Below are 16,669 nucleotides of genomic sequence, written 5' to 3'. Positions count from 1 at the left end.
TCCTCCCTCTGGCCCTTCGATTATAGAGGCGCTCCTGACCTGCCTGGGCCCGTTCCAGGTTTTCACGGGCGAAGGCCCCTAACGTTTGGAGTCGCTCCCGGAGCTGTAGTACGTAGTGTGTGGTCCCAAGTACCCGTGTTTCCTGTGCTTCCCACTCCTCTTTCAGGAGGTCCAGTATTCCTCTGGGCTGCCTGCCGTATAGGAGCTCGAAGGGCGAGAACCCCGTCGAGGCCTGTGGTACCTCTCTTATTGCGAACAACAGGGCCGGCAACAAGGTGTCCCAATGTGAGGGGTCCTCCTCCACAAACTTCCGCAACATGGCTTTTAGTGTACCGTTGAACCGCTCTACCAAGCCATCGGTCTGCGGGTGGTACACCGATGTCCGGAGGGTCCGGATATGGAGGAGGCGACATAGCTCAGCTATTAACTTGGAGGACACATTGGTGCCCTGGTCTGTCAATATTTCACCGGGTATCCCCACCCGGGCGAAAATCTTTACCAGTTCACCCGCAATGGTCGGTGCCGTCGCTGTCTTTAGGGGGACGGCTTCGGGATAGCGTGTGGCGTAGTCCACGACTACTAGTATAAAGCGGTTCCCTGTCTTGCTTCGCTCAAGGGGGCCGACGAGGTCCATCCCGATCCGTTCAAAGGGTACCCCCACGACTGGCATGGGTACCAGGGGTGCAGGAGCTACCCCTTTCGGTCCGGCTCGCTGGCATTCTGGGCACGAGGCGCAAAAGTCTGCCACTTCCCGGTGGATGCCTGGCCAGAAAAACCGGCGGGCCACCCTCTGTAGGGTCTTCTCGCGTCCGAGGTGTCCAGCCCAAGGGTTCGCGTGGGCTAAGTGGAGGAGACCGGCTCGCAGTCTCCGGGGGACCAACAGCTGACGGAACGTCTCCCGGGTCTGGGGTTCCTGCGCTATTCGGTACAGGCGATCCTGCCATACCTCAAAGCGGGGGCCCTGCGGAATCCGTTGCGTCCCGTCCCCCTCAATGACCGGGTTGGTGGCTTGCTCCCAGGCTCGGCTTAAGGTTGGGTCTTCCCGTTGCTCACGTAAGAAGTCCCCGTCGCGCTCTAACTCTACCCGGGCGTCCTCCACCGAACGGGGTCTGTCTCCCGGACAACTCGCAGGGGTCTCCGCCGTCGAGGAGGTCCCCTCGCCGGGGTCATCGCTTAGCCTGCTCCCAAGCAGCCCCGTTCCCGGTGCTATAGTCCTATCCGGTCGGGGCTTGGGTTGGGAGGCCTCGGACGCCCATGGCTGTGGCCTGCCAGTGGTTCGGAGGCTCCCGCCCCACGAGAGTTTACCTTCTCTGCACCGCCCTTGCGACCAAGGCTTCCAGCCGCTCGGGGTGGCGCCTCCGCCCCCTCTGCCGACAAGTAATCCTCCATTAAGGCCACTGCTGCGGGGAGGGTGGCCGGTCGATGCCGTCGCACCCAGGCCCTCCCTCCCGGGGGTAGGATCTGGGTGAACTGCTCTAAGGCTACCAGCTCCGCCACCTGGGGTCCCGTCAGGCCCTCTGGGTCCAACCATCTCCAGCAGTGGTCCCGGATGCGTTGGGCCACGGCGCGGGGTCGGGCTCCCGGAGGATATTGTTCTTTACGGAGACGCTGTCGGTAGGTCTCTGGGCTAATGCCGGTATGGTCTAGGATGGCCGCCTTGACTCGGGCATACTCGAGTGCTTCCCGGGGGTCGAGGCTCCGATATGCGGCCTGAGCCTGCCCCGTCAAATAAGGGGCTAGTAACGTGGCCCAATGTTCTGAGGGCCACCGGGCAGCAGTCGCCACCCGCTCGAATGTGACCAGATAGGCCTCTGGGTCATCCTCGGGCCCCATCTTGGTGAGGCGTATTGGTAGGGCCTCTGGGGTATCCCCCAGTCCGGTTCCCATGGGGGCGGCAGGGGTGCCTCCTGCCGGCCGTAACAGTGCGGCCATCTGTTGCACCAAATGTTCCTGCTGCACCCACTGCTGGGTGGCCAACTCTCGGAGGAGCTGCTGCTGATTCTCTTGGTGCTGAGTCATCAGCAGCTGCTGCTGAGTGGTCATCTGTTGCAGCATTTGCATCTGCTGCTGGTGCTGCTGGGCCGACTGCTCTTGCTGCTTCTCTAGCAGCCATTTTAATAACTTCTCAGCCTCCATGTTGGGGTTCAGCGGGTTACTCCCGGTTCAATCCCCTCACTCTGGACCCCTTTGGTGGGTCCGGGTCTGTACCCACAATCTGGGTCGACCGTCTGTCTGCGCAAGACACTGCTCTGGGCAATAGTCCGCAGTCTTGGCGCTGGCCCCTCGTATCAGGGGCGGACCGCTATGCCCGCATTCTCCACCACGTGTGACAGGGTCGGTAGCTCACCGCTGTGGCGCCTCCTCCTGGCCGCTTCGGGGAATTAGTTTTGCGCCAGTAGAGCGCCCTCTTTGGGTGGCGTTCCGTCTGTCGTCTCGCCTCTGTGGGGTGCACGGTCTGGTGTTGCTCCCGACGTCGGCGTCCTCTTCTGGAGCACTGCCCTCCGGCAGTGTCCCTCTGTCCAACCACACCCCCTTCCGGGGGGGGGTAAACAACAGCCCCACACCTTCAAGTCCGATCCTCTCCGTCTAGGATCCGGTGTGGTTCTGACCGGCCGCTCCCTGCGGCCCGTGGCTGTGCGTGGGGTAGCACAGCAAACAAAGGGGGAAAAAGGGGGGGGGGGACTCAGGCCCGCCCACTACTCTGAGTCCCGGTCCAGAGGCCCTCGAGTGACAGTCTCACTGTCCTCCTTCTCCTTACTCCTCTGACTATCCCTCTGGACCGCTTCCCCCAACAGCCCTTCACTACGCTAGGCCTCCTCCTCCCAGGCCTGCCGCCTAGCAGGCTATGGAGTAGGGCCTTCTCCCACTCTCTGGCTGGACTGGCCTGCACTGCGCTGTCCGAGGTGCTGGCCTCCCAGCTCTGGAGACAGACCTTCCCCTCTGAAGGCCTGGGACAGACTGACTGCTCCTGCTCTGGGCAGTCTCTTATATGGCTGAGGCGGGCCCTGATTGGCTGGCCCCAATCTGTGTTCTGATTGGCCCTCTGTAAGCCCTTCCCTGATTGGTTGGGCGGCTGCGCAGGCGCCTAGACCTGCTGTAGCCCACCCTCTCTGAGTGTGGGCAATCGCCCCACCACAGGGATCATTAAACAAGTGTAAGTTAGTGTCTCAAAAACGTGTAAAATGCTAGATTAAAGCACAAATCCCCTAAGTGCCAACTGAAGTGAAGGAGATCTTGTTTAGACTATGGGATTATTCTTAAAGGGAAAATCAGTGTCTAAGATTTGGATTCTTGTACCCATTTTAATAGATTTAAATGTAGTGTGTATCACAGAGACTCCATTGCATCTTCATAGAATCTATATGAATTTAAGGTTGTCTGGACTGAAATAGTCATTAAGATATTCAGTTGTGTCTTCCATAGAACATACGGTATTGTGTAACATGGGAAATTTAGAGTCTTGCTTAAGTGTCTCTATTTCTCTTTAGAGAGACAAGATAGGAGAGGTAATATCTTACCTCTCTTATATCCTGGGACTAACACGACTACAATAACACTGCATATCTACTTCTTCTTGTTCATCAAGGGCCTGATCCTGAAAGGAGTATGGGAGTTGAAGGTCTCAACACGTTGGCAGACTGTGTTCCAAATATTCTGATGATAAAATATTTTCATTATCAAGCTAAACCTTACTGTACCTTCTTGCAGACCTATCTTATAAACTCTTCTTCTAGGACTGCAGCAAAGTTGGGATCACTTGTAATGCAACAATTTGAATTATTCTTTACAAGGTCTATGGTCTTTTCAAAGTTCCCAGGAGATGGGCCCCTAGACTGATATAAAATTAATAGTTTCCTACCCAATACAAAGCAAGATTGACAAAAACAAAGCGATACCCAACAGGGAGAGTGGAGCTGGGCTGAAAATATCAAGTTGTCTTTACCCTTCATGCAAAAATGATGTGCACAAGAATAAAATCACATGTAATTATATGGCATCAATGCTATATTGTGTCGTGACTTACACTAGTGCCACAAAAATTTAAAACATACTAAATAGGAGGGCATTAATCACATATGAAGCTGGGGAAGTGTCATGACAAATTGACATCCTGCCTCTTTCATAATTACTATATCTATTTGTTTAGAAACTACCATAACTATTAAATGTAATGATAATCCCCCTGCAGCTTGCATGGTAAGTGTAGCTAAAAAGCAAAGCTGGTTTCTGTTAAAAATTACATGGTACAAGTGCAGTTAATAATTGAATCTCTCTGTTAAAGTGCTTTGAGATCCACTGATGAAAGGCACAATAAGAGTGCTAAGTATAATTTAACTATAGGTTTCCTAAAATGCCTGTCACCATAGTATGGTAAGTTACAGATAGAGTATGTCAGTTATGTTGGAGCCCTGATCTCAATTCATGTAATACAAATAAATGATGATAATGTCATAGTCATAAATAAAGAAATTAATCAATTATTGTTTCTGTTACGAAAGCAAAAGTAAATGGATTTTAACTCTTTTTATCGACATCTGACTTTCTTATCCTTCTGTTCTCTTTCTAGCTCTGACCTATGTCCAAACCTGGTGCCGATCAGCTGCCCCCTTTACACCACGGATTCTCTTTTGTGGACCCCCAGGCAGTGGGAAGAGCCTGCAGGCAGCACTAATAGCTCAGAAATACAGCATTGTCAACAGTAAGTTCTCAGTAAATATGCACTTTGCTCCATTCCCTCTTTCTCTCCTTTTGATCATTTATCTTTTGCTGTCTTTCTTTCTTACTTGCTCGTAAAATTTCTCTGTTAGTCCATCACTGTGGATGTCAAACTTTTTGCAGGGGGGGGCTGGAAAATCTTGCAATAAAAAAATATTAACCAATAAAAACATATATCCTGTGCCAAACTAGCTCCAACATTTTTTTTAGTCATCATTTTTTATACCCTTTAGATCAGTTGTTTTTCACGTCTTATACACCAGAGGTACTCCTGTGAACAGTCTGTAGTGCTCTGAATTCTCCATCGCATCAGTGGGTCTTGCATAATGACTTTGCACTTTCACATGTCTACTCAGTATTGGGAGGCTTTTAAAAGAAAAGTGGTTCTGAAATGGGAAGAAGACTCTTAGTTTTTATGCATTTCAAATATATAATTTTAAAAAAGGGAACAAATATCAAAATGATCTTTCTCTGCCTTTTATAAGGGAGCCCCAGAAAACATCACATGCAGCTTGTTCTGGTACATGTTCATAGTATCAAGTGCATCAAAGTAGGCTAAAGTAGACCACAACTGGCAATGTAGTCAATGTAATTTGCAATCACATTGTGTAATATTATGTAATACTGGAAAAACTGCCGATATTTTGGAATTGTCACTCTAAAATTGCATAGCTGATCAGCTCTTTTCCTTCAAGTAATATTTAAGCAGATTTCATTAGTGTGCTTTAAACACACAAAACTCTACAATAATAACCAGAAATAATAAGTTTTAGGGAAAAAAGACAGCAGTAGGCCTGATCCTGTCTCCTATATTGATGTGACGAGTCCTATGGACTTAATTGAACACTTGCTGAAGTCAACAGAAAGAATTCAATGAGAGCTGGATCAGGCCCTCAGCGAAGCAATCCCGTGAGATTACTCTTGTGAATAAGAACTGATTGATCTTACCCATGTTATTACGGATCAGAAAATGCGGGGGTGTCATTAAAAATTTTGATGAAAACAAAAAAACATGTCTGTCTACATTGATGTGGAAAATTTTGGCTTTTTGTCAAAAAACAAACAAACCAACATTTTAGACAGAAAACAAATACGTTTTAGATTTTGATTTTTTTTTGACAAAAACTCAAAATGTTCTGCAGAAGGCAGACACCTTTTGCAAAAAAAAAATTATTTTGTTGAAAAACCCACTTTTCTGTCAAAACTGTTTTGACAGAAAATTTTTGACCAGCCCTACATTTACACTAGTCCTAGCCATGGGCCAATCCTGTAAGAGCTATGTGCTCAGAACCTGCAATGAGTCCGGTGTGAGTTCCCTGTATGGATTACAAGAGTGGGCTCATACGTTCCTTAAGATCATTGCAACTAAAGGAAAACATTCTCAGTCCAGATCTTTAGCAGTTATAAATTGGTGTAGCTCCATTGAAGTCGTGAAGCTATGTTGAAATTATACCAGTTGGGGATCTGGCCCTTGTATTTTTTATTTTGAACAATTATCATTTTACTTAAATGTGTCTGAAAATACACTACAAATAATTAACAAACATTATCTAATAAAATTAAAAAAGATAAGAATCCTTATTTTTTAAATCTCTATAATAAAAAAATTAAATCTGCAAATAGAATTAGTAAAACCTTACTGTACCTTGAAGTATGTTAATTCCATTATAAATTAATGGAGATATCCTGTCTCCTAGAACTGGAAGGGACTCTGAAAGGTCATCGAGTCCAGCCTCCTGCCTTCACTAGCAGGACCAAGTACTGATTTTGCCCCAGATCCCTAAGTGGTCCCCTCAAAGATTGAACTCACAACCCTGGGTTTAGCAGGCCAATGCTCAAACCACTGAGCTATCCCTCCCCCGTTACATTGTATCTTTATTTTTAAAATATTTTATTAATTTTAACAAAAGCTTTATCCTTTAATGCAGTAATGACTGTCATTTGACTAATCAAAAATAAAATTGATTATAATAATAATTAATACTTATCTAACTCCTGTAAGGGTAATGAGGTTTAATTAATTTGCTTGGATGAAATGTGCCATACAGGTACAAAGTATTGTTATTTAATATGCAGTGGTCCTGATTTGGTACCTTAATTCTAAATTTCATGATGTTCTGCTTATCTGAACTCTGAACCATCATATTGCATTAGCACAGTTTCATGAATATAATTCTTACATGATTGTTAAATGATCCAGGGGGCCACTTTCTTGAACTGCATATTATCCTGTACCTCCAGCAGAGCGGTTCAGCAAGTGTAACTTTATTCAGTAATTATAAGTTTATAAAAAGTGAAAACCCCACCAGCTATCCCTTGAGTTATTATTTTAGTAACGTATTTGATTAGTATCTTTCTCTCTGCCTCCGTTTTTAATATGTTCCTTGTCAAATGTATTCTTTTTTATTCAGTATTCTCCCTTGCTCAATCTCTTTGCTTTTGGGTTTGCTTGGCCACAAAAAAAAACCAACCCCAAAAATCCCACAACTTTTATTTTATTCAGTGACCTTTTTCCAATATGCAGCTTCTTGGGTTTTTTTCCCTTTCTTTCTTGCTTCCTTTTTAAAATTTAACCTTGTGTCTTTTTGTTCCTCCTTCCTCTCAGTTTGCTGCGGGCAACTGCTAAAGGAAGCTGTTGCAGACAAGACAAAACTTGGAGAACTCATTAAGCCTTATTTTGACAGTGGATGGCCAGGTAGGGCATGTTGTTGTCTTACTGCACTGTAGTTACAAGTTCGTGGGAGAAAATAATCTGTGGGAGAAATTCATACAGCCACTGGTTTAAATATGAAGTTACTTCATTGATGCAGTTTAGTTATTCCAGATTTACACTGGAGTGTAACTGAGATCAGAATTTTCAGTTGGTAAATCTCTTCAGGGTAACTGAGACTGACTACCTATGTGAATGAAGCCCAGACTCTTTACTTCCAGATCCCATATTTGAATTCTAATTGTTGTCCCTGAATTAAAATTAGGAATCTGGTATTATTTTTTGTCATTGGTAGTTTGTAAAACACAACAACCTTTTGATTTTCATTTGAAGCATGCTCTGATGGAGATTGTCTGTCTGGTTTGACACAAGTATTTTAACTTATGAGAAATGCTACTGTAAGATTTGTCCCATAGGATTTTTTGATGAGGGGGCACCATAAGAACTTAGCAGTTTTGCTTTTGGAAGGCTGACGAGTGATTATATTGAGAAAAATGGTAAAGATTGTAAGTTTCTCAGGGTAGCAGCCTAGTCTTATTCGGACGTTAATTGCCTTGCACACTATATATATGCAGGGCTGGCGCAACCCATTAGGTTCCCTAGGCGGTTGCCTAGGGCGCTACAATTTGGGGGGTGGTGACCGCGGCGGTATTTCGGCGGCGGGACCTTCCGCCGCCTCTGTGGGAGGCGGCATTTCGGGGCAGGACCTTCCGCCGCCTAGGGCGGCAGAAAAGCTGGCAGCACTCCTGTATATATGGCCATAACTGTGCAAGGCAATTAACAGCCGAATAAGGGTAGGCTGCTGCCCTGAGAAGCTTACAGTCTTTACCATTTATTCTTATAGATATGAAAAAGACCCCACAATTCCAAAGGGTAAGTTGTATATCAATGTGGTGCTTGTATTTTGGCGAGTATAAGAACCTAGATACTATAGGAACCTCCAGTCCTTTTTCTGGCACCATGCCAAATAGTTACCAGAGGAACAAGTATTACAGGGAAAGTCTTGCTGAAGATGGAGAAATCTCAGTTAAGCTTCAGTATTAATGGAGTTTTGAACAAACCCCCTCTGAGTGCAGGGAAATCTGCATTGTCTTTTATTTTCGGCAAGGAAAGCCATTTGGTGAATTGGAAAGCCCAGCAAGTCCCCTCTTTCATACAATAGCTTAATTCTGAGATTGAATTACATAGATCCGAAACGTGAGCCTATAAAATTAACTGATGTTCCCCAGATACCATGTCAGGAGACTCAGTACTTTTTGAAGCATTTCAAAAAGGCCTCTGGCAGCCTCCAGCTTTGGGTATTCTATCCTCTGTCAATTTGTCAAACCACATGATCATAGTTTTTAACACTTAACTTCAGCTCCACTGAATGGGTCATGTTCATTGCTGGTGCAATAACTCCGTCTGGTTCAAGATATGTAATACAGTGTGACAGTCACCATCTTGGCTGACATCAGGGATTGAACTAGGGACCTCCAGAGCAGGAAAGTATGAGCTTTTACAAGTTGAGCTGAAGAGGGTAGGTTGTATAAATGGGGTTTGCAACAGACTCATATCCTCAGTTGATCCAGCAGTGAGGGGGACACGCAAAGGACACTGACCAATTGGGTTACAATAACTTTCACACGCCTATCACCACCACCACCCTTTGGCTTGTAGCTGCCATTTTTAAGAGAAGGTTCTATACAGATCGAGTGTTAAGGTATTTTCAGTACTAAACTTGGTGGTCATATAACTCAAGGGTAGGAGACCTATGTGGGTTATTAGTAAAAAAAAAAAATCATAGATAAGACATTTATGTATGGGATTAACTTTATGCATGCAAGCAGTCCCATTGAACTCAATGGGACTCCTCATGTCTGAAGTTACTAATGCCTAAATGGTTGCAGGATCAGGGCCCGTGTATCTTTCACAGTTTATAATACTTTTAGAGACTCTTATGCATACTCCATTTTCACTTTCTCCTCAACCCACTAAACTGAAGAACAAGTGTTGTAAAGACATGCCTTCCTAAATTTCAATTATAGCTGTGTTGGGAGCCTGGGTGAATTATATCCTTATAGGATAAGCCCTTTAAGAGCTTTACCATGAATGCTTCATGTGTATTTTACAAACTTCTCCTTAACCATTAAGGTTTCTTTAATGAAGATGTTGGGAGCATTCCCAATACGTTAAAATAATTGGAAGGATATTAATAACCTAGCCAGTCCAAAAAATATGTCCTTCTTTAGTCCAAGTGAGCTGCTTTCACTTCAGCAAAATGAAATTAGAATTATAACGTCCCCAGAAAATTAGGAATTATTTCATACTATGAACATATTTTTATTGTAACATGCAAGAATGCAGCTGTCCAATTCTTATTGATGTTAATGGGAGCCATGACGATTTCTGTGCATTGTGCTAAAAAAATTTCCCATAGTTTTTGCTTATATATATTGTTCGTTTGTTTTTGTTTGTTGGTGGGGCGTACTACAGAATTAAGTACTGAATAACAATAAATATTATATAGCAGTACCAGGAATAATAAGTTCTGTCATGTCACTAATCCTTCTCTCCCAGGGATAACGAAGAATGAATTTACATTAGTAAACACTAACAAGAATTCATTAGTGCCCTCACAAAGGCCTTGAGAAAATGAAAGAGCATAGCATACTGAGGAGGGAAGATGGCAAAGAATTCCATTTAGAATGGTGCAAAAATGCAACCAGGTTAAAACAGGAGAGTAACATACATAATACTTGACCGAATTTGGTCTCGAGGTCACATGTCAACTGATTACTTAATTAGCCAGCAACTGGCAGTGTTTAAAATATGAAAGGCAATTAATATTTGACTGAACTTTTCATGGCATCCCTAGCCCTCTGAGCCAATAAACCCCACAAGATATAGACAAAGGGGCCCTATTCCTCCTTCCAAGCAAGGACTCATAAATGACATCAGCCACTACGGGGAAACCAAAGATAGCCCTCATGAAACCTAACCCCCAAGTTATTATCTCTCAGAATCACAATAGTCTTAACACGATGTGACTTCTCTGAAACTCTCATATAAAGCCAAGTTTTGAGACTGGCCTGAACCCAGCCACTCTTTTTGTGGGCACAAGTAATTGCACACATAATTAATGTCATTTAGACATTGAAGTACCAGATTGTGCCGGTAAATGAGACATTTCAATGTCTCACATTAACTGTACCCACAATATTGTACTTTCAAATTATGGGCATGAAACTGGAGGTCAGCTTTTAAAAATCTGACCCCAATACATAAACGCTGCAGCAATGTATGACAGTTTGGCACATGCCAATAAATTAACTAGCCCAGACACAGAGCATAAAAATGTAATGAAAATGCTTAAGGAAGCCAGTAACAAGCAGTAGTACTAAGATCTAAATTTAATAGTTTTATCACAGTAAGTGGAATAGCCCTGTTAAGGCATCATTGCTCCTGTTGCCTATTCAAGATTGTTCTATTATAGTACAATCCTTCAGTATTTTGTCCAACAGAGCTTCCACCACTTCCCTTGGGAAACTTTACAAAGGCCGTAAGTAGCATTATCCGTATTTTACAGATGGGGAACCGGAGATGCAGGGAGATGATGTGACTTGCCCAAGGTCACTCTGCAGTCCAGTGGCAAAGCTGGGAATAGTGCAAACTCTGGAACTTTAACTGTGCCCATAGCATCCACACTGGGGAGTTACAGTGCAACACTTTGGTGCACACTGCTGTTCACAGTCTGAACTGAGGGGCAGGGTAGACATGCCCGACAGCACTGTGGGGTTGTTTATGTTATGGCAGCCTGCCCCTGGCTGCCTATGGACAGCAACACTGCCCAGAATCTTCACAGTTGTAGGTGCTGTAGCTCCATTCTTAACACCCCCCTCCAGACCCACCCTGGCAAACCCTTTATGTCAGACCTTGCGAAAAGTCCTCAGAAGACAGACTGTGGCTGTCTTCTTCACTTCCTGTGCCAGAGGAATTCTCTCCCAAACAGTCAGGCCTTTTTGAGCCCCTTTGCATTGCTCCGGCCGTTTTACTGATGTGAAGGGGTCAGAGTGGGGGTGAGACACTCTATGCATTACGTGGTAAATTTGAGCCCTAAATCATATAGTTATGTACTACCAGAAGAATCTTGACACTCTCCTTTCCAGCAATATAGTGGCATTTATCTGGGTTCATACCAGTTCTTAAGTTCTGGTAGATAAGCACAGTTTCTCTGTTAGCTTTTAAAGATTCAAAAACAATCAGAATTATTCTTGGTATTGCCGGGGGATGTTTTCCCTGTGATTGTCCTTTCAATATATTACATGTACTACAAGAGGACCCCAATCTTCTATTCAAACAATTCTATTATTCAAGCCACTAGCAAACTCTCTACATTTCTATTCTGTGCATTTGCTTACAGTCACACTCTCCTGAAGTTCCTAACTCCTTGCTTTATCAGCCTCATCCAGGTTGTTCATGGTGACTTATTTGGCTTAATGAAGGCAGCATAAATGTCTTTGAGTCCATGAATTTGTAATTTTCCAGGACACTTATCCTACACTTTGTGCCCATTGGATAATTAAAAAATGTATTTTCACTCAAAAGTTCAGCATCCAAATTCTTTCTGGCTGTCATGTCCATAGAGTCATCCTTTGGATAACCATTCTGAAATGCACTGACTGTTCCTTAGGGGTTCTTTGATCTTGTGTTTTCACCAAGTGTTAAACATGAATTATTGCTAAATTTACTCTTGACTATGTGTGAAAAGTGACAGTATTAGAGTTTGATCCCAGTTTTCTGTAGCTAAATCCAGTTAGTCTAATTCTCCATTCCCTCTTTTAGTTAACTGTGTAACTGGGTATTAGTGGTACGGTAATGCTGACCATTCTCACTCTTTGCATGGATATCTTTGGAGGACACATTTTTTGAGCCAGATTTGCTTGCTCCATGCATTGGCTCATGCCAGAAAGCCCATAGCCAACAACAACAGCACAAGGCCCACATTAATCCAATCTATTTGATTCCCTCCAAAATATTATGGAGAGGCTGTTCTGCAGACCACCTCTCTCCCACATCCTTTTGGGATGTAGTCAAGGAATCTACGTGCATAGGGACCATTCATATACTCTCTTGACCTTTATGAACAGCTACCACCTCCTTCCTGGATTATTATTATTAGTAGTAGGGCTAGATTGCACATGGAGCAGATCTCTGCCACAATACAGGTGCACAGTGATGCTGCTTTTGCAGCATATATGTTCACCATTTTTCAGATGCCTGTCAGAATAGGATACCTTGGGAGGACATTAAAAACTGCAAAAAAGTGTATCCGATTTTTCAGTTGAAATCCTTGCTGTTTGGTAAGTGAGGAGTGTGTTTTTATTAACAAAAATAAAAGCAATAATTTCCTGGGATGTGAGGTCATCACGAGAACACCAGGGTTAATCTTCAGATGAGAAGGAATTCATGTGTCATTCTTTACCTTTCAAACATTTGCATGTGTTTATCAGAGAGATGGGATGGAAGAATCACTGCTAATTCATATACCTGTTTGGAATACTGCAATAAGCCGAGCCCAGAAAAATTAAACAGAACCATGCAAAGCAAGCACCAAAATGTAAAAAACTAGATGCCGCTTTTCAGCTGGGAAAAGTGCTGTTAGTTTGGATAATGGCTTTTCCACCAAAAGGGAAGATTCAGATGGTAAAGATAGCTAATTCGTGGAAGATAGAAAACATCCTACTGTTTGCAGCCTGTTAGAGTCAAACACAAACAATCTGTGTTGCTTTCCTCCCCCGCTTACTTTTTCTATTTATAAAATGGTAATATCTGAAGCTGTCTCCAATAGCATTCTCCATGTGGGGGAATAAAATATGGGATTCCCTAATTTCTGAAATTACAAATACAAAGTATTGCTATACAAATGTAGCTTTTTTTTTAATCGGCACGATTTTAAAGGGGTGCTTTTGGTGCAGTCTGTGAAAGTTGGGGTCCCCTGGCGATGGTGATCAGAGCCTCCCTGAAGCACTTCATTTCTTTTGACAGTAAATTAATATTCTCACCACTAAGTGTGAGCTAAAGATTTGACAATAGAACAGCTTCCTCTTTTGTTAAAAACTTGCAAAGAGCTTGAGAGTTGAAAGGAGAAGTAAATCTTGATATCTGAGGAGGTAAGCTTAGTGTTATTTCTTGTTTTTAACAGTGTTGTACTGGCAAGCTGCAAGCTGTCTGAACATTGGAGAGAGACCCTTTGGGAGCTCCATTGGTTTTCAGCAAGTCTTTGCATGCAGTGTGTTTGTACTAGCTGAAGACAGCGCATGGCTCTCTAAATAATTTACAAGTTGATTAATAGACTCACATGGGTATAATTAGAAGAGGGAGAGACAGCAGCTACAGTAACGGGTACAGTGCTTGGGGGAACTAGAGACTTTATTTTTTTTAAAGAAACTTTCTAGGGTGCTGGGCGTTTGAAGATAAGTTGGGAAGAGCTCAGTGCCTCTTCTCTTTTGAAGTGGAAATAGGACAGTTTGAATCCGTCGAGTTTAATTTTTCACAAGCTTTAGGGGCCCTGCAGTGCAACTCCCTTTTTATTATTGAAAAAAACTCTCCATTTTTCTTTCATTTTTCACACACACACACATACACATACAGTCCAAGCAGTCACTAATAAACAGATTGATTTCCTATTTTATTAAAGTTCTGTTTATACCCAGGCTGTACATTCATCCGGACCGTCTGTACACACATCTATATCACAAACAGACAGTATAAAGTTATAGAGATATTTATTAACACACCACACTTTAATTTATACATTTTTAAGAACCCTTCACCTCTGCTTGACAATGCTTTTGAAGTAGCTCCATTTTTCAAGTCAAACTTTTGACTTTTCCACTGGGACTGCTACAAAGATTTCTTTATGGAAAATAGGTAGGAGCCTTTTTTTTCCACTAGCAGAAAATTGGTGGTCAGAAGAACAAAATAACATTTTAAAATATAGATATTTTCCTTTTTAAATGCTAATGTTTCAATAAAAGAGGAGAGGTTATAGACTAGCGAGTTGTACATCAATATATGTGGGCTATAAGTTGTCCCTCTGCTTGTCTGAGTTTTGCTGTTATTTTTTTTCCTTATGTGTTTGAATTGTCTCAGTGATGAGAAATTAGTGTCCACTTTTCTTTTAATTTAATATCCTGGAATCTATTGGCTCTATTTCTGCTCAGCACAGACCAGCTAAAATTGACAAATACTGTTACCAAATATTCAGATCAGAAACGGGCCGTGGTGAGAATCACTCGGCAAAGAAATAAAAATCCGAAAGATCATCCTGTTAAAATGAAGATCGCACCTTGGAACCCAGATCAGAGGAAATAGATACTAGTGAGGGTATTTTCCAATGCAGATGTGAGCATTAATTAGTTAATGGGCCTGCTCTGATTGACATAAATGAAAGTTTTGCCATTGGCTTCAGTGAAAGTACAATCATGGCCTCAGGTCCTGATCCTCAACCTTTATTTAAAATTGTTATTTGTATTTTGGTAGCATCTATTAATGGTCCTTACTTAGATGAGAAGTGCTATCAAATTAATGGAACTATTCACATAAATAAGGGGTGCAGGATAGGACGCATGTTACAAGGTGATGAGTGTCTACAACTCCCATTGATACCAATCTGCAATTTGCTGAGTGCCCTAAATCTTGACTGACGTCAGTAAGAACTGAAGGTGCTGAGCACTTCATAGGACGGAGCCCTGTGTTCATAAAGAGCTTTGAAGAGGCTAAGTGCTATGTGTTAATCATGTAAAATTTATTTGACTCCTTCTTGTTTACAAGAATTCTTGAGAAGCTGACAAATATCTTCTTTCCCTTCCCACTACTCTCCATCCTGCCCAGCTGATTAAACCAGTAGCTCACGAGCACTAGACTGCTAACTTGGTTTCTGTTCTGTTTTTGTTTTTAATACCAAATCGTATTTTCTGGGAGGGGTTAAGTCATCACATCAATTTATAAGACCCCTATGAAGGGGAAAGCATATCACATTTTGGCAGCCACCATTTTTATTCTGTAAATGTTAAAAATGAAATTCTGTGGGTATGTTTCATTAGGAGCCATGTATATAGAATCAGGCCTTAATGCGAAACTGAAATGCCTTTTTTTTTTTTAAAGAGGTTTAAAAAACATAGTTAGCTCTTACATAACACTGTATATTTTGAAAGCATTGTATTAACATGAACAAGCCATTCTGTTCTCCAAGTGACCGTAAAAATGGCCTGGTGGGGTTCCAGATTTATTGCATTAATGACCCCTTATCTAGCTTGTTCAGTTTAGAAGTCAAAAGATAGTTTTTGCAAGTGCTGGCCTAGGTTCTTTCCTTCCTGCACATCAGCAGCAGCAGGAAAGATTCTGCAGGCCAAATTCTTCCTTCAGTTACAAACGCTATGATCTTCAGTAAGACTGCCCAGGTGTAAATGGGGAAGAATTTGTGTCTTTGGTTGGAACTGGAAAAATTCAAATAATATTTTAAAGAGAAACAGTAGCTTTTTATGTACCAGCCCTTGAGTTTGGATTTCTCTGTTTCTCCTGCGATAGCTAAGGATATCACTATTAGCTACATCAGGATAGGGAGCTGTCTTTCTTAGTTCTTCAAGCGTGAAGAATATCATAACATGTAATGGGGCAAACAAAGACTCCCAAAACTCATGCTTGGCAGCTGAGAAAAAGAATGGTTAACTCCTTTTATTTAAAATATATGTCCTGTAATTTTTAATTCTACACATGATTTTAAGATCTTAAATGTCTTTTATAAATATTTTCACTTCAACTCTAATATAGCTGCTTTCTATTTAAAAAAACCCAAAAATTAAAGCCCAAATTTATATCATATTATCTCTGTAAAACCTTAGGAATCTAAAAGCTCCACATTTGTCCCAAGAGGTAAAAAGTTGAGACTGCAGAATGGAAATATTTAGATTATTATATTTTATTTTATTATATACAAATAATTATTCTAATTCTGATGACAAGTCCTACATCAGCATAGCTAGGGATAGTGAATATGAGCATACAGTAAGAGTGTTTCTTGTTTTTTTAAAATTTTGTTTATGTTGCACAGTGCTTTGAAAATCTACATAAACACTGGTCATTATTTATTAAATTTTCTCTTAACCAGATTAAAAGTGGTTTCAGAATGAATAAATAGAAATGCTTCTAAGATCTTTGCCCTTAAAGGAGGCTAACAGAGCTATTGAGAAGTATCTCTGA

General features: G+C 42.4%; 1 protein-coding gene across 13 annotated transcripts in view; it reads left to right on the top strand.

The window, feature by feature from the left end:
- The window catches only part of AK8 (adenylate kinase 8), a 128,041-nt gene that overhangs the window by 56,573 nt on the left and 54,799 nt on the right, over positions 1-16,669 (top strand). For 11 of the 13 annotated variants that reach the window (XM_065571950.1, XM_065571952.1, XM_065571953.1 and 8 more), the window contains 2 exons: positions 4,568-4,699; positions 7,322-7,411. In XM_065571950.1, coding sequence (XP_065428022.1) covers positions 4,568-4,699; positions 7,322-7,411 — 222 coding nt within the window. The remainder of the gene's footprint in view (positions 1-4,567; positions 4,700-7,321; positions 7,412-16,669) is intronic. The other 2 variants (XM_065571954.1, XM_065571960.1) reach the window with 1 other exon arrangement.

Source organism: Chrysemys picta, chromosome 18, assembly GCF_011386835.1.
Source record: "Chrysemys picta bellii isolate R12L10 chromosome 18, ASM1138683v2, whole genome shotgun sequence".
In the NCBI taxonomy this organism is placed as follows: Eukaryota; Metazoa; Chordata; order Testudines; family Emydidae; genus Chrysemys; species Chrysemys picta.
Note: the sequence above shows the minus strand (reverse complement) of the source record. Positions and strands in the feature narration are given on the sequence as shown.